This window comes from Polyodon spathula, chromosome 12 (assembly GCF_017654505.1).
Source record: "Polyodon spathula isolate WHYD16114869_AA chromosome 12, ASM1765450v1, whole genome shotgun sequence".
Classification (NCBI taxonomy): Eukaryota; Metazoa; Chordata; class Actinopteri; order Acipenseriformes; family Polyodontidae; genus Polyodon; species Polyodon spathula.
In genome coordinates, this window is record NC_054545.1 from 34,945,134 (window position 1) to 34,967,516 (window position 22,383).

At 38.3% G+C, this 22,383-nt stretch overlaps 1 protein-coding gene across 2 annotated transcripts in view; it reads right to left on the reverse strand.

The window, feature by feature from the left end:
* Positions 1-11,691: 11,691 nt before the first annotated feature.
* LOC121325025 (complexin-2) overlaps positions 11,692-22,383 on the reverse strand; it is a 36,516-nt gene continuing 25,824 nt past the window's right edge. For both annotated transcript variants that reach the window (XM_041267318.1, XM_041267317.1), the window contains exons 3-4: positions 20,209-20,384; positions 11,692-17,704 (exon numbers count right to left, since the gene is read on the reverse strand). In XM_041267318.1, the coding sequence (XP_041123252.1) occupies positions 17,507-17,704; positions 20,209-20,384 (374 nt within the window). In that variant the 3' untranslated portion in view covers positions 11,692-17,506. The remainder of the gene's footprint in view (positions 17,705-20,208; positions 20,385-22,383) is intronic.

Consider the following 22,383-nt stretch of genomic DNA (forward strand, 5'->3'; position numbering starts at 1 on the left):
TGCCTTGAATTTTAAACGCTTCTGTGGCTTTCATTGCTCGTGTCAGAGCTTCCAGCTTCAGCTGCAGCGATGCAGCCCCTGGCTTGATAGTCTGTGTTGCGGAGATTCCTACTCTGGCTGCAATGCATTCTGGCAAAGGAAGTCCTGCTATGAGAGGTACCTGAGACAGGTAAAACATACCAGAATGTATTGTGATGCGATTTGAAAAGCTTTAATTGTCCCAAACTGTCCTAATGTACATGGAGTCATATGGTAACCCTACTCACATGTCAGGGGAATACTTGACTAACAGTCACACTGCTTTGGGTTTTATTAGATTTTTAATTAGAATGCAAAACTATTTATTATCTATTAAGAGGAAACAAAATTAACTTTCCACTAATCACTGACTGGCTGTTTTACATTGCAGTCGTAAAACATCATGAAGAGAAATACATTTTGTGTTATTCCCATTGTATTTAAAGTGTTACCATTAGTGTTATACAAATCAAATCAACACATTTGTGATTACACTTAGATCTGGTTGTGTATTTAGAATGCAATTAATATGTAAAGACACACCCGCACACACACACATAATAACAATGTACTTTTATACTCTTAATGTGAAGTGTTACAGATATTATAGTGTGAGCGTGGTTTGTGTTTAGTAAACACTTATTAGCTGTAACTACTGGGTGAGATTCTGAAGTTTTTCTTCAACAACAATAGCTAGATATCTAAAAGGAAAACTTTTGGGGTTTAAAAGCTCAGATTGGTCTAATTGTAAAAATAAAAAAAATAAAAAACTCAGCTCAACCTTTTTCTTTGAAAGCCAGACAAAAAACTTTGTAAACTTTGTAGAAGCAGACCGGGCAGCTGCTATTCTTTGCTTTCTATTCTGGTTGAGCAATTAAATGTTGTCTCATTTGAAGGTTCCTGAAGGAAAAAAAAAAAACATCTCATACTGGTAGTGATCATCCTAGCATTGTTTGCTCCTTATATTATGTGCAGAAGATTGTTTCACTGCAGCTTCAAAAGCACTTGCAGTTCACTTCACTCTCAGGGGTTCCAGACTGAATAATTCATTCATTGAACATGACCTTAGTGGAACAAAACAAAAAACATATATACTGCATATAAAAAGAAGACAGACAACTCAAGAGACCTCTGTTTACTGACTGCAGTGAAGATCGACAAGGATGGTGAACTGCTGCGCTGAGCAAACTTAATTGGACATTCTAAATGTTTGATTTCACATAATGAATGCAGCCTTGTTCTGCATGTCTTCCTGATTCTTTTTCTCTGGACATGGCTCTTTCAGGCTTGCCCTGCTCCAGCAGTTCTCCCTCCCTCCCTTCTCTAATTAACTACACTAGTCTTTAATTAAGGTTTTTGCTCACTGTATTCCCTAAGCTCCCCTATAATATAGTAATCTCAAAAGCACAGGGTACAGTTTACTCTCGCAGTCAGAGCAAATCCAGTTGGCGCTAGGTTGGAAATCCCTTTTTATGACAAGATGAAAAGAAAAAAAAGCAAGGCAAATATATTCTGTTGCAACTACAATGAGCACTAAATGTTACCTTCACGGGGGACAAAGAAAAGAGTAATCAATGTATGCATGGATTGTTAAAATATATTTACATACATATACATATACATACATATATATATATATATATATATATATATATATATATATATATATATATATATATATATATATAAAATGAAGAAGAAAAGTACTTGATAAACTGAAAACACACTATTTTAATAATTAGCTAGAACATTTTGTCTTCTGCCTTTTTTTATCATGTCATCTGAAGAAATATCAGAAGCACAGATGTTGCAGCTAATTATAAAAATAATGAGTTTTAGGTTGATCAGTTACTTTTCTTATTCATTAAGTATTTCTAGTGGTTGACGAGTATTCTGTTGGATCATGATTTTCCTTGGATATAGAACAGTTTACTTTTTGATTTCTCTCTCTCTCTCTCCTTCTCTCTCTGTATGTTAAGTGCCCAATCAAGCTAAGAGGCCGAACCACTACACCACACAGCAGCTGTTTGCTTCAACTAAAACCACACACAACCAGTTATCAGCTCCATTCAACTGGCGACAAATATCCCCAGTCCACTATTTCAACCCTTGGCATTCCAAACTAATTAACTACTGAGATTGGTTATTCATTTTGCTCCATTTACTGACTCTTCCTCCTCCCGAATGTCTGGCCTGGGTTATTTAATGCAAATAATGAATTTTATTAGAGCCCCTTGAAATCTGTAGTTAAAATGTCTTTCTGGCTTCTTAGCAACATTCCATGCTTTAAGAATGACTTACTGTAATGCCTGCTCAGGTTAATAATGACCTTGACTGCTGCTGTTCCTAGGTGATTACTGGCATTTCTTTCCTGTTGTTATTCAGCACATGCATTCAGTTGATTGAACTGATGTATTAAATCAGTGTTATTAGTAAGGGTGATCTTTTCCATGGTAATCGGGTGCACTTTTCCATATTATCTCTGCATGATGTAATGCTTACACATGTATTTTAATAACCTTACAACTTTACCATGTTCTGTCTATTCTTTACAGTATTTGGTACATTAAGTGTCTATGTAATACATTTAATTAGACCATAATAACACAATAATTACACATACCATTGTGTAGTTCCGTTGCAACTAAACATTGAACTGCAAAGTTAAATGGTGAATCACTCTGTTGTAATTACACCATATTTACACGTGTTTCTGTATTTACAATATAATAACTATATAACCACAGGTGCAAAAAGGGTGTAGTCGGAGACAATGTAAAGAGTTAACCGATGTTTTACCCTATATCTAAGAAATATGTGCTGGCATTTTGGGCTTACTTCGACTAGTGCAACTTACCAGTGTCCCTGCATGCATTAATGTGAGTGGATAGAGGTTAGAGCTGCTCTTTTCCCTGCATGCATTAATGTGATATATATATATATATAATAGATAGAGCTATATATATATATATATATATATATATATATATATATATATATATATATATATATATAACGCTTGACCAGCTAACCTGTTGAAAAATGGATGGACCCAGTTGAATAAACAGCCCTAAGCGTAACTGCAATTTGTAATCACTGTGTCGTAATTACACTGCAATCAAACTGCAGCCCTGCCTCACACTTCACTCGGCTCAATTTACCATGGCTGGTTTTTGCATCAGCCACCTGCTTGTTGAGCAGGTAAAAGCCTGCTTGGTTAGAACACAGTCTCTACAGGGCAGCTGAGATAGCTTTGGGCTCCCACGGCTCTCCCGCTGGAGAGAAGCGCTCAAAAAATCTTCATGCTGAGCAGCAGCACCAATCAACAGAACAGAAATAGATAACAAGAATGTCAAACCCCTCCTCCACAAGGATGAAAAGCTGTTTCTATCTCTCATTGTTCTGCTTCTCCTTGTACCCCTAAGTACCCTCACCCCCACTCACACCACACTCTTTCCTTCCCCCAGAAAATCATGTTCAAAATCCTCTTCTCTTGAATCAGCGTGAAATCCGGGTAAGAAAAGCCGATTAGAAACTGTGGGGGAAGAAACTGTGGGGGAAGTACTCTAATATTCATAACTACTTATCGAGATTGAAAGGCAAGTTCAATTCAATGTCGTTTATTAGCGTGGAACATAGATTAATGCTGTATGCAAGGCAGGGGAATTAATGTACTATGCATGAGCTGGAGGTTTTAAATGTTTAGGTACAGCATCCTGCCCATCTGAAATAAAGAAGCTGCCCTTTCCCTGTCTGCAGAGCACCTTTAACTCGTTCTGGGGGGTTAATATGCCCCCCTCCCTCCCTCTGTGTGAAACACTTTCTGCACATGCATTTCATTAGAGGACATAACCATCTGTTAGATTTATCCTCTGTGTACAGAGTACCTCATCATGCAATTCATTCCTTATTAACTACCAAGACCAACATCTTAGTTTGAAACTTACAATTAAATACACGTTTAAGGAATTATGTTATCAACTGGATTTAATTGATATTTTTTTTCAAAATGAATCCTTTCAAGGGAATTTTAATTAAATATTTTCTTTCTTAGTGTCAACACATTTTGATTACAGAGGCATGAAGTAAATCCCTTAGTTTATTGCTGCTCAAAAGTGTGCTTTAATGTTTCCTTGTGTGCCTTAATGTTTATCATTGTGGCTGTGTCTGTTAATATTCCTTCTAAATCTGGAACATCTACAGGAATTCTTAATAAAACACAGTATATTTGACTGTTTTATTGTTCCCCAGTGTTCGTCAGTGCTTCTAAACTAGCTGCTAGCATCCAGTGAATACATATTGTTCCAAACAAGGGGATGGGGTCCCCCTTGATCAGTACTATTAGAATGTTGTAATCTCCTGGCTCAAGCCAACCCATGCCCAAGGGTTAGACAGAAAGCATGGCCCCCGGTTCGCACCTAGCCTCCTCCCTGTTACACTTGGCATGCCTTCTGGATATGTAAACATATTAGAGTAGCCCTACTATTTAACTACAGTGCTCTCCCCATCATACTGACACAAATATGTGTATCTCTGCGAGGAGTCACAGACTGGCTCTGGGATTAAATCATTATTAATGTCACTTTAAGTCTATGAAAACCCTAATTGCAACTAATTTAACGTATAATTCATATTTATCCATAAGGTAATTTATTAATATGTAAGCCCATATATATATATATAATATATATATATATATATATATAACTATATATAATATATATATATACTAATATATATCCTTTAGTAACTTTAGTAACTCCTAAATTGTGAATTGTACAACTTGAAACAAGTCCATTTTGTCAATTTTCTATTACCAAGTACATTTCTCTTATGCTCTTTAATTGAAGATGACACAAATAACATCTATTTTATATTAATCTGCACATTACATATGTTCGTTCGTGAAAGAAAATTGAGTTTCTAATTGTCAAGCATTATTATTAATATTATGTGTGGGTGTGTGGGTATGGTAAGGAGAGTGATTCTTTCTGGCAGCTAATTCAAATTCACTTTCATGACTGTATGTGACAGGGTGTTGTAATGCACCATCCGTTGACAAGCACAGTTGTGAAGCTGCTGAAGAGAACAGCAAACACAGGTGCAAGTTTAGATTCCGGGAGGCTGTTGTTGTTTTGTTTTGTTTTGTTTTTCCATTTCCAAACACAGGGTCATAATAACAAAGCTTTAACTTGCAAATTATTAAGTTTAATACTTTTATATATTATATTATATATACTAATATATTGTTGTTAAAGATGCTAGCAACAGTCTGGAACAGTTTAATAAAAGCAATACTGTGTTAAATCTATCAGAATGAAAATCACACACACAGGAACACGCAGGCCTTTTCAGACTATGCTATTGCTGGAATGTAATCATAACCGTAAGCACTGTAATTTACTGCTGTATTTTTTCAGTGACGCATTTGTCATCTCCTAATGTTGCAGTATAAATGGGGCTCCTGCTGTGAGCACATTAGAGGCCAATCAGAATCAAGGCGCTAACTAAGTATTTTGCTCTCATAGTAGAGTGGGAAGAGATTTATAGATATTGGGGCCGGGGAGCAGTGGTGAGGAAGTGCAACAAACTTGCTCAAACAGCAGCACAGCGGCATTAGACTGCAATTTAGCTGCCCTGCGAGTGTTGTTTGAGATCAATGTGAAGACATTCTGACAACAGTCACAGTGCTGTGAATAATAGCAGCCCAACAATACTTCAGTGTTTAGTCAGCTGTACCTGTGCATTGGATTACTACAATGCATCAAGGCAGATGCACTTCACAGTATTTAATTGATATCACTGATTAATAGTAATCAAGCAGACAAGTGCATTGAGATGGCTAATGCACAGGCTCAAATAACACTGGATAGCAAGGAAGCATGCTATCAGGAGCCAGGCATACAAGCCAGTTGTTTTGTTTGTTATGGGCAGACTCTTTGATAGGCAAAGCTGCCTATCTTTATTTAAAAAATCAGTTACAGAAAAAAGGGCCCCAATTTCTACTAAGAAGCCCATAGCATTCTTGGCAGAAGAAGACAGCACATTTGTTTTTATCAGCCAGCTAATTTAGCAGATTCAATGCTAAAGACAAAGAGCCTTGTTTATATCATCTGTGCTGAATACATGGAGATGCCTGGTGTGCTCTATGTCACATTCAAGTAGCACACTGTCAAACAATTGGAGAATGTAATTGAAAATTCCATAGTCTGGAAAGTAGACACATGTATGTGGTTAAGTGACAACAAAGATGATTGGAGGATCTCAGTGACTTCCCAAGGGAAAGACACCCAGGACTGCACAAGGGATCATGAAGAATTGAGCCCATGTTTATGTACAATATCAGATTCATTGACTACATTAACCAGCATGCACTACCAGTACATCGCTGGGATGGGTCTTGTGAAGAGCTCAGACCATTCTTTACAGTAGCCTCGTGGAGAGGTGATGTGTTGCTGAAGGTCATTGTGTGTGGGTGCAGGTGTTGCAATCCTCAATTCTTCAATGAAATTATGCCCATCTTCTCAAGGTCACACAGCTGGCCAATCAGAGGAAATTGAGCTTGGTTCTTTTAACAAAAGCATGGGTCTCTGAACCTGTAAGCTGCTAATCCTCCTCCTTGAAATGTGTCTTGCCCCCTTGATGGGCAGCATGACATCCCATGGTAACCCCCAGCCCAAATACACCAGCAATGCCACCGTCAAAAAGCGCTCATCTGTCTCCTAATGGCACAGATGTTTCCCTTGGCAGAATTGAAACATAAGGATTCGAAAATGTGGTTTATGATGATCTGTCAGTGCTGTGGTGATTTGTAAAAGGCGATTGCTGGGACTGATGGCTCATAACAGCTGTCAGTGGGAGAGCAGAGTCCAGAGGGGCCTAGAGTGACAGGAGAGAGAGAAGAGAAACAGCCAGGGAGCTCACAGCCAGGCAGGAGAATCACTTACAAATAATTAAAGCTCTGATGGCCGTCTGAAGTATGTATATGGCAATATACCAAAAAGAAAAGAACTAAAGAAAATGCTATTTGTGAATTAAAATAAAACCCATTGTGTTGGAATAAGCACGTCTCCTTCTCTACAGAGAACAGTAGAGCTTCTTAAAGCTTTGAGGGATGAAAGTGTGGAATGGGGGCTTATGGAGCTTGATAAGCACCAGCTGTTTCTGACCAAACAGAAGACAGCAGAACAAAAAGTTAAAATAGGCTGAAAACGGAAGATAACTAGAGGTATTCCCCAGGCTAGTATTGGGAAAAATTCTGTTACACTGGATCCAAGCAGTTCCCTGGTCTGGCAGGCTGGGTGCAGTTTGGAACGGTCCCAGCAGCCTCTAGTACAGTATAACTCATCATCTCCATTGTTGTGGCTGAACAAAAGGCAGACTTTGTGTTATTATTATGAGAGGTGTTCATTTGGTGAGAACTTCATACATGCAGTGTGGAAGGGTTAGGGTTAGGGTTAGAGTGCTAGGCTGCAGTGTGGAAGGCAGTGGGTCTGAGTTACTCAGTGGTTAGAGTGCTGGGTTGCACAGTGGAAGGCAGTGGATCTGAGTTACTCAGTGGTTAGAGTGCTGGGCTGCAGTGTGGAAGGTTGCAGGTCTGAGTTACTCAGTGGTTAGAGTGCTGGGTTGCAGTGTGGAAGGCAGTGGGTCTGAGTTACTCAGTGGTTAGAGTGCTGGGCTGCAGTGTGGAAGGTTGTAGGTCTGAGTTACTCAGTGGTTAGAGTGCTGGGTTGCAGTGTGGAAGGCAGTGGGTCTGAGTTACTCAGTGGTTAGAGTGCTGGGCTGCAGTGTGGAAGGGTTAGGGTGCTGGGCTACAGTGGGGAAGATATTGGTTTATTTATTCTAAAGCAGGATACGTGTAGGTTTTCAGCTCAAGTCAATTGTGTATCATAATGACAATGCTGCTGTAGAATGCAGTACTTTATCTACTGTAACCTTCATAGGTGCTGCATTAGAGAAACACATTACAGGAACTGCACATTAACTTTTTAAAGAAAGATGATGCCGATGACATTCATGACCTTGTGCTGGATGTTGCACTGAAGCAGCAAGAGCTAAAGTGGGGCGAAGCTCGATGGGGGTCCCAGTGTCCTTTCGAAGCCGCATGCACCACACAGAGTGGAGAGGACAAGTCAGGAAGTCAAAGCAGAGGACCCAGAACATCAACTCAGTTTCCAGCAGTCCTTCAGCAATGCAATCAATTCCTTCTGCCCCAAGATCTATGCAGGCATTTCAAGATGTGAGAAAATAAATCCCTCCTGTCCTTCGCTTGCTGGTTACTTTCTTTACTGTACTGGATAAGAAGCGATAGAAGAGGGAGTGGGGTTGTTGTGGGGGTGGTAATACTTGTGTTTGACGAGTCAGGGACAAGACTTCTTTTTAAATGTATTTCTTTCTGAAGTGGATGTGACATTCCTCAGCATTCAGTGAGCTGTAAAATTATTGCAACTTGGCTTCATGCAGCTTTGTCCTTTATAGTACTTTTAGTTTTCAGGGTATGGCATGCATTGTCAGTCACTAGTCACTATGCTACCTGCAGAGGGATTATCAGAGCATTCCAGGCACTGATTTCTGACTGCAGTCTGAGATATGATGTTCTGATTTGCATGTCACCTACTATTATACATCATTAAAATTAAATATTAAAGGGAGACCCAATATGTTCTACATTTTCCTAATACATAATTTATTGCCTATCTAATATACTATTTTATTGTCGTTTCTGCTCAGACCCTTATTTGCCATGCTTGCTTGCTTGGCATGGAAGCATATTAGCATTGCATTGTGCACTGAAGCCCACAGGTGAAGCGATGTGTACTGCTAACCTTGTAATTTTGGCATGTGAAACTAGCCACTAGTCTATTTCCACGAGCACTTAGGCTTACAAATGGAAACCGAAATCAGAGCTGAAAAAGTCCACATCAGCTTTGTTTTATAAAAGGAAGGGATGCACAAATCATATTTTTTTTTTTCCTCGTTCACAATGACTGTAATTACAAAAATGATTTTCTTTCTTTAAAATCTAATTTCACTGAGAACATATTCCCTCTTGGATTGACAGGATTAGCACCCTGTGCACTCTGTGTAATTACACCCTCACCCGTTACAGTTGACAGCAATCGTGGGCTATTGTTTTAAACAAAGTCTTTTATGTGAACTTGGGGAGGGAATGTTTCAAATTTTAAAGGAGAAATGAATAAAAACAATTCATGAAATATCAGCCAGGTGTTGATTTGTAAAGCTGTACATTTATTTTCAAAGAAGTGAAGGGAAAGATTTTCTATTCCTGACACAATATCGCTTCCTCGACCCTTTTAAATCAGCCCGGCAGGAAACTCTTTAGCTTGCTGGGTGAATTCTTTAAGAAAGCCTGGAGAAAAAAATGAAAAAGACAAAATACCCTTTTGAGGGTTTTGAAGGTCTCAGGTGAGAAAGACATAAAAGAAAAACATTTCTCTTTTATATGATAATTCATCCGCAGAGACAGCCTCTGTAGGGAGGGTGCATTGTGACTGGAGAAACTAGGTCCTTTGAGCTCCCTTTTCATTATCCCCCTGAAGATTTTTATTTACAAAACTCTGTTAAAGGGTTGAAATGTAATTTGTATTTGTTTTAAGAGCTGCCATTCTCTTCACTTTTAGGGTTTTTGCAATGTATAGTTAATTCTCTAACGTAATGCAAAACCTTTGGCACAGCTGTGTATACACGGGTGTAATGTGTGTACAAACAAGGAATAAGCAAGACAGGTTTTAACAAACCATTTTATTCATTTATTATAATTCCCAAGAAATACGATTTTCCAGGTCAGACAATTCTACAGTTGTGGTTCCACGTACAGTAAAGGACATGCAGTGAAGGAAAGTTTCTATTAGAATTCATACTTTACAGTTTCAACCCCTAACCCCTCCAAAAAAAAAACCAGACAAACTGCAGAACAAAAAAAAAATGTTTTATAGGCCGATCTAAAAGCAAAGCATGTATTTTTTTGTTTATTCATTAGCTGAAACAAAAAAAGACATTTTACTGAACACCTTTCAGCTCTATCAAATATCTCATTAAATTCATTTTTTAAGCATTGGCAGTCCGTTGCACATTTTTGTCAGGGTTCAAAGAGGCATTTCAGTGTAAATAGCAACATATTGGAATGTAATTAAGGATTTACTTGTGTGCAAATTGCTCAATTTTGCACCAGTATGACACACAGCAAACTGTTGGGGAGTTTGATGAAGACTCCACCCAGTGCAAAGGGCAGATGCACATGGAATGTGGTAAAGATCTGTGTCAGAGTGCAAAGTTCTTTTGCTCTAACATCTGCACCAATGAGATACTGGTGCTGGCAATTCAGTGTTTCAAAGACACATCAAGGTAATTTAGGCAGGACTTCAGCATGGCTAGTTTTCTGCATTTTTTTTTCTTTAAAAAAAAAAAAAAACTGTGTTTAGCAGTGTTTTAAACTAAACTTTGAATGTCCCTTGCATTTCTACATAAGCTATTATTTATCATCAAACAAAAGGTTTGCTACAAACTGTCTTACTGCAGCAGTTGAGCAGCTGTTTTTTTGTTTTGTATTGTTGGAACAGAACTACATTTTAAGAAGTTGATCAGAAACCCATTTGATTCGATTCGAAACATGTGTGAAAATGTACTTTTTTTTAAACTCAAGGTTCAAAGTGTTTAGCAAGTGCATCAATAACATCCCCGCTGGCAATGAACTTGAAAGGGTTCAGTTCTTTTAGGATCCGCCTTAAAGCATTCCTCTGCAGCGATTCTCACCCCAGTGTAACATAATGCTTGACAATTCTCAACATGAAAGAATAACCATTTGTACAGATCTCATTTTGTTTGTTTATATGTGTCTTTCTTCCTTTTATTATTATATTTTACAGTTTTAAAGTGTTTACAAACATTAGAGAAACAACCACAGCTTCCAGTTATACAGCTCATATGCTCAACGCGTGTACCATTTTGTTGTTCAGTTAAAAATGTATTTATTATCACACATATATATATATATATATATATATATATATCTATATATATATATATATATATATATATATATATATATATATATATATTATATGTGTCTCTCTCCAAATGTTATTGTAGGCTTCATATTTTCAAAATGGTTATATCACATGGGGGTAGTCACAAATATGGCTCCTAGTTCTTCAGCATTGACAGGTGTCACTCCCTACTGCTCCTGCCAGTGGCAGGTATCAGAGTTCGACCATCTCATCATTAAATAGAGTCCCTGCCTGAAACACTTTACTGCATGTCTGTGTTCTATGGAAACATTCTGTGATTTAATCAGAGCCTTTTGCAGATGTTCTGAAACAGACATATGTTTATTTTAGGAGAAAAAATGAACACCCTGCATAAAGATTTAAATAATGATACCTTCTTTCCTGGATATAACCCTCCCCCCCTTTTTATTTCACTTTGTTTTTGGTCCCCACTGCAGATGCACACTATTGGGCCCTGTGGTCTTTTTTTATATATATCTAACCACTGGATCTATAGGATTATCACAACTTCCCAGTGTTTTAGTACACTCACATACATTTGTCAACCAGTGTATGACTTTCCCTTTACGACAGATTATATATATATATAATCTTATATAATATATATATATATATATATAGGATATAGAGAGAGAGAGAGAGAGAGAGAGAGAGAGAGAGAGAGAGAGAGAGAGAGCTAGTTAGATAGATAAATAATAATAATCTCGGTGATAATGAATGAAAATAGCCCTTTACAAAATGTAGTCTACTTAGTGTTCAGTACACAATTTAAAAATAGGTAAACACATTCAGTCACTCAATACCAGTATGCTGATGAATCCCACCCAGGCCAGCTTGGGTTTACCTGCTCTGCCCTGCCCTGCCCTGCTCTGCTCTGCCCTGCACTGCTCTGCTTGTTAGCTTACAACTTAAAGTAATAATGCAGCCTACCTTGGACTGTTACCTTATTAGATCTCCTGTGTTAAACAAGGTTAATCTTGGTTGTCACTTTGCTGTGAGCCCCCAGCATGGAGTTCGGGGAGCACGATTCTGTGTCAGGGGCTGCCTTGGGAAGGGGCTGATAAAACGAGTTCCTGTCTATTTAAAAAACATATTATTTTCTTATATACCTCTCAACTGGGCAAAAGACATCTCAGAGCTATCATCTATACATAATAATAATAAAAATAATAATTCTAACAATATTATTAATGCTTTCTAAGTAGACCACATTGTGTTTGTAAATGAGTTGCATCCCCTGCATTGTGTATATGTGTTAGAATGTGTTTAATTAAATTTAATCTGAGCCTGAAACCTCCAAGCTTTACCAGCCAGGTGTTTCTGTTGCTCATTCAGCCCTTTTGTCCCATTAGAAATTTAATACATTAAAGTCACAGAGCGACTGCTACTACAGTCCACCCTACCGTAGAGCAACCGTTTAGAGACAGACACTGGACTCCAGGGATCTGACAAGAGTTCCGTTAACCCTGACAGTTTACTTTTTTGATACAAATGTGTACTTACATAGGTGCAAAAAGATTTACACAGTAATTAGAGACATTTAATGTAAAATGTTACCAAAAGTTTCTAATTTTGAATGAGTGTTGTTTTTTTGTTTTTTCTCAATGTGGTACATTATTTGCAGCTTTCTCATTGTTTAATTTTATAACTGCAGGGGTTTCATAAAATAATTTATGCAATATATTTACTAGCCTGCTAGACTTGCCTAGCATCAATCAAGGCGTTAAATATGCTTAAAAGTAATTCAGACTAACTTTATTTTTGTATTTCTTTCGACTTGGAGTAAAGGTGGGATTTGAATATCAGTTTCTCAAAGGAACCTCCACCGTATCACTGTCCCACTACTCTTTAGCCACACTGTAAGATCTCGGGATTCTCTGCTGAATGACTGTGGACCAGACAGTTGTGATACCCCAACCCCTGATAAGTGAAACATGATTTGATGAAGCCAAGCTGAGAATGATTTGAATAACACTGCTGTAGTTCTTCCTGTCCCTCACAACTATTACCAACACTGTACACTACAGCAATAAAAAGGTAGCCATACACATACAATATAAGGTAACTAACTATTCAAAAGTACTTTGAGTAATATTATTTCATGCTTTTTAATGGCTGCCCAAAAGCCTAACAGGTTAAGAACATCCATCCCTTAAATGACTGCTAAATGCCGAAGAATAGCCCATTTTGTGACTACCCTTTGTACAATTGGAATCAAGCACATGGGTCAGATAGACCTGGAACGACAGCTAAGATCACGGACAGACACGGAGACACACACATATACAAGCACACGTGCACGCACATGTAGACATCATTACTGTGGCTTTTAGAAAGAACATTTCTGTCAGACACTTTTTTTTTTTCAGAATATATATATATTTTTTTACATGGAACAAAAAAACAAGGAACGACAATTTATTTTATTTATTTATTTTTACCCATTTTGTCTTTTTAGATTTAGTATTGCACTCTAAAACGATATGGCTTTAATAACTATTGAAAAAAGTTCCACAGAGCAAAACAATTAAAATTAGATTTTACAAAGCAAAACAACCCAACAAGTTAAAGACCTGTGACTAGCATTCTGGCTCCTCAATGTTGTGTTTATATCCAAGTTCTGCCTATGTCCAGATCTGATTCTTTAGGCAGAGAGATAATGTATATTAGGGTTCTTGGAACAGAAAAGGCTATAATTCTGTAAGAATAACCTTTGCCTCCAGCTATACCTTCTAGTTGAAATGCATTCCCTCATCACTATAAGTCTTAAAACAGCATAAGAACCTGGTTGCAAGTCCTACTGTATTTGTAGTCTGGCTGACACTGCAGTGCAGTGTAACTAAATTTCACTGCAATGTAACTACACTGACAGCCTGATTCTGGAACTGCTTTTCTCTATAATATTTCCCAGGACACTTTTGACAAGGAGACTGCTAAAGCAATTTCTATAGAGTACAGCACTTCCATGTGATACAGAATAATAACTCATAGTTCTTTCATTTGAATCTTTCTTTTGTTTTATGGTGCTGTTCCTATTATTTGCTGTACAAAGTGAGAGAAGAAGGGTGCTCCTTGTGAAAAAACAAGAAAGGCACAAAGGCATTCATTCTGTAAGCAACACTCTTCCCAGTAAGTGCCTCTTCGGGATAACTGTGAAAGTTAGCATGAATCACACACTCTGTCTCAGTGGGTTCCTGACAAGTTTTAATACATTATCGGAAAGTTCCACACTCATTAAGAAAGCTCATGAAAAGGCATTTATTAGAAAAGTGTCACTTTCTCTGACAGGAAATGATGACATTTTTGTTCAACAGAAAAAAAAAAAAAAAAAGCTGCAGCAAGCCGCTAAGATGGTGTCCAACAAGAGACCCCCAACATTGCACCGCAGCCCAGCAGTAAATTTCAGCATTTACCTGGTCATGTTTTCTTTCTAAAAATAAACATAAAACAGAAATAAATAAAGATGAGTGGATGAGTCTGTGTCACTCTTTCAATGGCAGACAACCAGGACACGAGAAACATGAGCAAGCTTGCTTCCACACAGCAGCTAACTGGATGAACTTTGTCAGGCTTGCTTTGTGTCTGCGCATTCAGAAAGCAGATGCTGCAGAAGGCTCTTCCTCATCAGGCATATCAGTTTAGGAAATGCCAGTATATACAGTATTCCTGTGTGCATCTGTCGGTATAGGAGCTTCTCAGTTCTTTAATCAGTGACTGGCGTCATGCACGTTTTTTTTCCCAGTGACACAGCAGCCGCAGTTATAACACTAGCACAAATGGTGGCTGCAAGTTACTACAAACAAATAAGGGCTGACTTTGTTTCGTTATTGTGTACCCCAGTTTACATACCCCCTAACTTTGAGCTTGCCCGATAATCAGCTTGGATTTCTGAAACACAGCCGACAACAAAGCACTGGCTTTAGACAGACGCTTAAGAACATGTTTTACACACACAGTATTGTCTCTCAATATATCCTTCTGTCTCTCAGGACAGCGGTTGGGAAAGAATAAGCTGATTAAATACCACCAATCCTGCCGCGGAGTGTTTAAAATACTGAGAACCAGTACCTGAGATTTTTTAATGAAATATTCCAGAGCTAAGTCTATAGGGTTTGTTTTATAATAAACTGTGGCAGAATTAGATTATTAAAATAAATGCCTATGTCCTGTGTGAGTCAACGAAACCAAGCCTGAATGGTGAAACTGTTCTGAACATCTGATATGGTATCAGTGGTGGAACTCCTTCTCTTTGGTCTTGATGTTAATGGATTTAAATGTACAGGCCATGTCAGTCCCAGCACTATCAAAGCATTGTTACGGTAAAAAGTTAACTTGAGATTAAAGCAAACAGACAACCTCATGGAATAATCAGGGTGCATTATTATTATTATTATTATTATTATTATTATTATTATTATTATTATTATGTACAGGACCACTACTAAGGTCCTACAGTGACAGAGGCTTGCCAAAGTGGTTTATCAGCAAGTCTGTCCAAGCTTAACAAGCCAAACAGTTGATCATTTAGAAAATCAGTTTTTGCTCACAAAAACATGTATTTAAACCAATGCGGTTAGAATAAAAAAGACAATGATATTTTATACACAGGTATGATTTCATATAAACACCCTTTTTTATATGAAGAGCTTGTGCACATCTGGAAACTTCCTTTAACAGGATCAGCAGCGATGAGGCTTGGAATTTAGGTGCATCTGGATTATATTTATCTATCTGTGTGCTGATGTCCCTCTTGATATTATTGTATATTATTTTCTACTCATTAAGGTAAACAGTTTAGAAACAGGTTGTAAATGGGCAGTTATATCTGCAAAATAAACCTACTGCATATGTATCAAAATCCAAATATATATATAAAAAAATATACATCTTACAAATGTATCAGATTTCTTTTGAGTAGGTTACCAATGGCGACTTCAAGAAGAGAAAGCGATGTGGCAGATTACATTACATCTTACACATGGTTCCTCCTACACAAATCATTGGTCCCCTTTTAAGCCTGATTGATGTAATTTCCTTTTGTTGGTCCCTTGGCTCACAATCAGACATTTCAGGAGAAAAAAAGAATTGCAGCTCATGCAGACATTTTAACAGTCACATTTGTGACTAACCTAACTTAGGACAGTAGTCAGAATTGATGGAACCAGTTTGCTAAGAAAGAGCTATCAAGAGATATAGCATGAAACCAAACCAGTGAGGAGCAGAGCCTGCAGCAAAAAGTATTCAGTTACTGTCAATAATAATAATAATAATAATAATAATAATAATAATAATAATAATAATAATAATAATAATAATAATAATACAAACATATGAGCATAGCATGACAAACAAAGACTGTTATGATGTGCTGGCTATGGACACTCAAAAGGTATAGCTATGTGTGACAGTCTTTGGAAGTCCATGAACTCCAGACAATAAGCAAACCCTTGGAGGCTCTCTCCTGGCATATACTGAAGGGGAGCTAACCTCTCTCTGTCTGCTCATACTGTATGTCCATTAATCATTTTGCCAGATTTTTTACCAGTACTTAAAATATATCAAAAACTATCTAAAAAGATAAAATGGATGTAATGCATAACATGGTAATGTATTTGTACAGAGAATATCAGAAAAATGATGTTTGACCAGACCTAACCAAACCTGAAAACTTTCACTGTTTCAATGTTTCAATGTTCACTTTGGAAGTTTAGAGGCTATTAAAAATATAATAATATTAAAAAAGAAGAAAATATTATTAAGCAAATGTTGGAAAATGAAAAAGGAGATAACTATCTGCAACATGGTCTGTGAAGACTAAGAGTAACACTGTGAGCCTGACTACACAGAGCTGGGGAGGGGGGGGGGGGGGGGGGGGGGGTAGTGTGTGTCAGTGTTCACCGGACTGCACAGCCCTCCCTCCAAGCTCAAGGTACAGTATTCAGCTGCAGTGTCTGCTTCAACATGGCTTACTATACATAGAAGCACGTTTTAAAAACATTTTTTTTACATGTTCTTTAAAAATGTATTGACGCTAGTGCTACAAAAAAGATCTCAGAATTAACTTTTATAGAGGGAAAAAATGGCTTTCCACAATGCGTACACCAAAACTTAGCATATACATATACGTATACATATACATATACAGTTTAGTTTTATATGCTTGGTTAGTGTGTATGGAAAGATTCTGCAATGCCTGAGCAAGGACCCACAGATTCAATCTGAAACAGGCATTGCAGCTACGCTTTTATGCAGCTCAACCATTTCACTTGATTCATGAAGACAGAAATTTCTGAGGTCAAGAAAGAAAAAAAGAAAGAAAGAAAAGAAAAAACATGGCAGCACTATCATCAGATATTAGATTTAGATTGCTTGGATTTTTATGGACCAAATCGACAGGCTAAAAACAGAAAGGGATTTGCGCTGTGGTTGGCCTGGCTGCCCCCTGTCCCCCCACACTCCCATTACTTCTTAAACATGTCCTGCAGCGGCCCGGGCAGGAACTTGAGAACTGTGTCCAGGATGCTTTCCTCGTCCTCCTCATCTTCGTCCCCGCAGCCCGCAGGGATCGCCTTCTTGGGGCGCGTGAGCGAGCCCTCACACGGCTGCTCCATCGCTGCCTTCTCCTCTGCCTCCTTCTCCTCCTTCTTCTTCAAGCCGTACTGGGAACACAAAGAGGGGACATTGCTGTTAGTCTGGGTATGTACTGCCTCACTTGATAACAACAGCAAGGATCATTATGGTGAAGTATGACGCTGCTATACTCTTAGTACCAAATAACAAAACAAATAATAACGATGCTATAACTGAATGCATTTAATCCAAGCAGATGTCATATTCTGTATGTTACGGCTCTTTGTTATAAGCTGCAATTGCTGAAGAGGGATCTGATCTCTTAGAGTTTTCCCTTAGAAGCCACATCCTTCTTTTAGCATTCTTATCCTATTGATTTTTCTAGAGAATTCTATAGCCCCCGCTGTTCCGCTCAGAGATGCAATCTGAATCCATAATGGAGATTACAAAATAAAGTAGGACAAAGGAAATTCAGTGCTTAGTGAGGTCTTGGCGATAACAACAGCAGTGGATTATTAAAGATGGCAGATAGCAGAGTGTTTTGCGGTGCAGGGAGGTACAAGGTTACTGGTGGAGAGATCTGCACAGGAGAAGGAGAACGCTGAGCCCAAAACAGAAATAATATCCTGTCTCATCTCGGGCAATATCAAAGGCACTGTTGCCAAGACAATCATTACAGCCTTGATAAATATTTTGTTTTCTTTCTTTTATGGTGGCGTAACTGATCTTTCATGACCATTCCCAGATGAAAGGTAATGCTCAAGCAGCAAAATAATGATAATAAAAAAATATGCAATGATGGCTATCATGTTGGTGTACTGTTTTTAAAGAAATATGAAGGAAATTGAAGTGCCACCTGCAACTAGTTTACAGGGATGTACTGTGCTAATAGCATAGCAACATAAGAAGAAAACCAGAAGACATTATTGTCGGAAATGAAATCAGAAGAAAAGCCTAGCTCCTGTATACCCATGATTTTGATATATGATGAGACACATAGCTCTGCTTTTATGCAGTTTATAATCCATGTCCCTCTACAGAAAGTTTAATGAGCTTTTATTATTAATACACTTAATAAACAAAGTGACAATGTTCTTGATGCTGTTCTTGGTGCTGCACAGGGAACAATTTTAATGTCACAGAAACCAGGCCCTTGGCAATGACAGTATAATAAAGCTAATGGTGTTACAATTGAATTAGCTGTCATGTTACAGGACCTGCCCCCTCTGCAGCAATAATGTCACATTGTAATAGCAACATTGTACAAACACTGATGTTGAGCACATTGTAAAGAACATGTTTAATAACTGTACCCCCTTTCAGAGACAGTCTGTCACTGTGCTGGGGTGTGGAGCCCCTTTATGTAGCCCAGAAGCAACCGTGTTAAAGGAGATGCTCAGCGTAGTCTCACGATATTAACGCGACCACAGTTTATCTAGCCAGACTGCATGATTAGCAGCTCTGGCCAGCCATTCGGTAGCAGTCTTGGGGCTTGTTAGACTCTTTATTCAATTGCTTGGAAAGAAAAATAAAAACCAGTGCTGCATTTTTTTTAAGAACAGCACTGAGTTTTTTTAGGATCTCATTAGTGCCATATTCAATGTGTCATTCTTTTAATGTCGTGGAACAGACAGACAGGCATCGCTGCAATAAAACACAGAGTTGTGTTCCCATCAGCTCAGGGCACTGCAGCATGTACTGCACCGTAAAACACAAATCCACTTTCTCATAACTCAACTCTAGGGAGAAGATGAGAAGATGGGTAGCTACAATGTTATGGGCCAATGGCAGAATGGTGCCCCAGTACTAACCTTTTTATATTGTGACATACTGATGATATTGCTATGGAATAAATACATTCCTATTTGTGATCCAATGCATTACCATGGTACCATATCAGTACAAGTGTGCTACAGTATTGTAAAGGTCCTTTCGTTAAACAGCGAGACCATGGAAAGGCTCATGTGACAGGATGGAGGCAAGACGTAAGCTAGCAAGCATCAAGCTGATTTGCATTAGCTGTTATGGAGCTTTTAAAGTGAATATTGATAGAGATGACAGTTTGCTTTTGTTGTGCTTATCTTTGTTTTGTGCATGTTTCACTTTTTCTCAGATGTAATGTTTAGTCTCTTACTTGTTGTTTGAACATTAAAATCATTATCTCTCTTGCATCCAAACACTGTTTCCTTTACTAAACTTATTAGTAAACTGGAAATTCTTCTTTTGATGTAATTTTCCAGGTGTACCAAAAAGTAGAAAGAAGAAACTGTGTTTTTTCTCAAAGCAAGCTCTGTAAGAACGCATCCTGTTTTAAAAAGAAATACAAGCACTGATATATTTTGGAAAACTATCAGACCTACAGCTATGGCCTAAAGTTTTGCATCAGCGAGAACTTTTGGATTGAGAATTAAAAAAAAAAAAAATCTATATGACCATTATTTAGATCTTTTATTTAACATCATGTAATCAAAGAAACTGCAAAATGATACGCAAAAGTCTACTTGAAGCCATAATAGTAGTAAAGTATTTCATGTTAGCTGTAAGTAATTCCATATGTTAAAATAACAGGAGGAGGTTCCTGGACTGAACTGACCTTGTCTCGGATCTGCTGCCGTACTTTTTCCCTGTCTGCCTCCATGCGGGCGTGCTTCTCCTTCCTCTCCTCCTCCTGCTGTCTCAGCGCCTCCTGCCTCTCCTCCTCTTTCTTCTGAGCATCGGGGTCCTTCTCCTCCTCCCCACCCAGCATCTTCCCCATGTCTTTGGTGGCCCCTGCAAAACACACAGCGCTCTTTATCATTCATGTTTCATCGTGCGAATCAGGCATGCACTGGTGTATGGCAGGGTGCATCTGTTAAGCAAACCAGGCGAATGAGCTTAATGTGATAAAGAGTCTGTGATAATGTATTAGAAATCCACATATCCATTTTCATATCTTCTACATGCTTTGGTAAATTACCCACAATTTGTATTTTCTTTTTTCCTCCTGTATGAAAGACATAGCTGCATTTTCAAAGGAAACAGTGTGTGTCTTTGTATAAACCCATGCACTTACAAGACTGCTGTGATTGTAAAGAGCATTGTCCTTCCTGAATCTATTCTTAACAGCAATCCTAAGTGTCCTAAAAGTAGGATAATCTCTTCAAGTCAGTGGTGCAAATTACTTAACAAATACCTTTATATCCAATGTCATAATTGCAGTATATATTACTAAAACATTAAGGGTGTATTATAGAGTGCTAGAAAAAGCTTTCATTGAAATGTTCATCAGAGAATTTTATGATATTATGGAGGTATTTACTATAACTGCAGTGTGTTCAGTTTGAAAGTCTTATCTGGGGCCTGTTATGGAACCCTCAGCTCACTTGCAAGCATATGTGTCTTTAGAGAGGCATCTGTTTGCTCTGTAAGCAGAGTCTGGCTCTTCTAGGATATCAGAGAAAATTGGTTCCCTTTACACAATAAAACCTCACTAACAAGAGACTTTAGAGAAAGTCTCTACAAGGATGGACATAGAGACTGAATTACCCTTTCAATCCCTAAAAGGACAGTCCAGGGCAGGGCAGGGCATGGGCAAGCTTGCATTGTGGCAACCTGTGATCTACCGGCCTTGTGCATAAACGAGGCTCACATGTGCAAAGGCATATACTTGATAGAAAATTTGTTGTTTGAATAATTTCCCTGATAGAGAAAGACTATCAGACCGTCAGATGAGTGCTCAAGTAAAAGCTGTTAAGGCAGTTATTGTAGAAGTGAAGGTGGCAAGTATTCTCTCTGCCGGTTGTGAGTGATTTGCTTGACTCTCACTTACACCCACACTTACACGGAAGACAAATGCAGCTTAAAAAGGCAATGATACAAATGGACTGCATTGCATAGAAGAAGAAGAAGAAGAAGAAGAAGAAGAAGAAGAAGAAGAAGAAGAAGAAGAAGAAGAAGAAGAAGAAGAATCGGTTGACACATTCTTATTAGATATGTTTGTTAAATTGAGCCCATCCTTTGTAATGTTGATGGCATGTGTGCGTGCACGTGTGTGTGTGTGTGTGTGTGTGTGTGTGTGTGTGTGTGTGTGTGTGAGAAAGTAGTACTATAGATGTCAGCCAGGCCAGTTGCATTATCATTTTATTATCATATCATAAGCAGTGCTGCTGTCCAAACCCTTAGGGTACTAATTCTGGACAATGCATCTGGTTCGGTGTGCTCCAGCTAATTAAGCGGGAGGGTAAGAGAAATAAAGACAATCAGAAAGATGTCCAGAGGGATGGAGTTAGAGATAAGAAGTGGACAAAGAGAGAGCAATATTGAGAGAAAGGGACAGCTGGAGGGAACCACAGTTGCAGCAACTCGGCTCAGTTTTCCACTTGGTGCCATCTGCCCCACAGACAACAATGCCAGCGCAGCCTCCAGGAGCCAAGTCTCTGCTCACACCAAAGAAACTGCCCAGCTTGACCTGCCAGCAACCTTGAAGCTACACTGGTACCTTTTTACACCTTGTACAGATATGTAACATAACTGTGCAGTGGTTTTGTACTAATAGGCACAAATGTACTAAAATTGAATAAATGGTTGAATTATACTGCAGGGACACCAATGTGGTACCTGTAGTATTTTGATAGGCGGCAGAGAGACAGGACACTCGTAGATACACGTTGAGGTAAGCAACCTGTTTATTCTCCATTGAACCGGAACAACTGCAGGAAGGTCATCAGTACTGTCTAAGACAAAACTATCAGAGATTAACTCTTTCATTGCCCACTAGTAAAGCACCAAT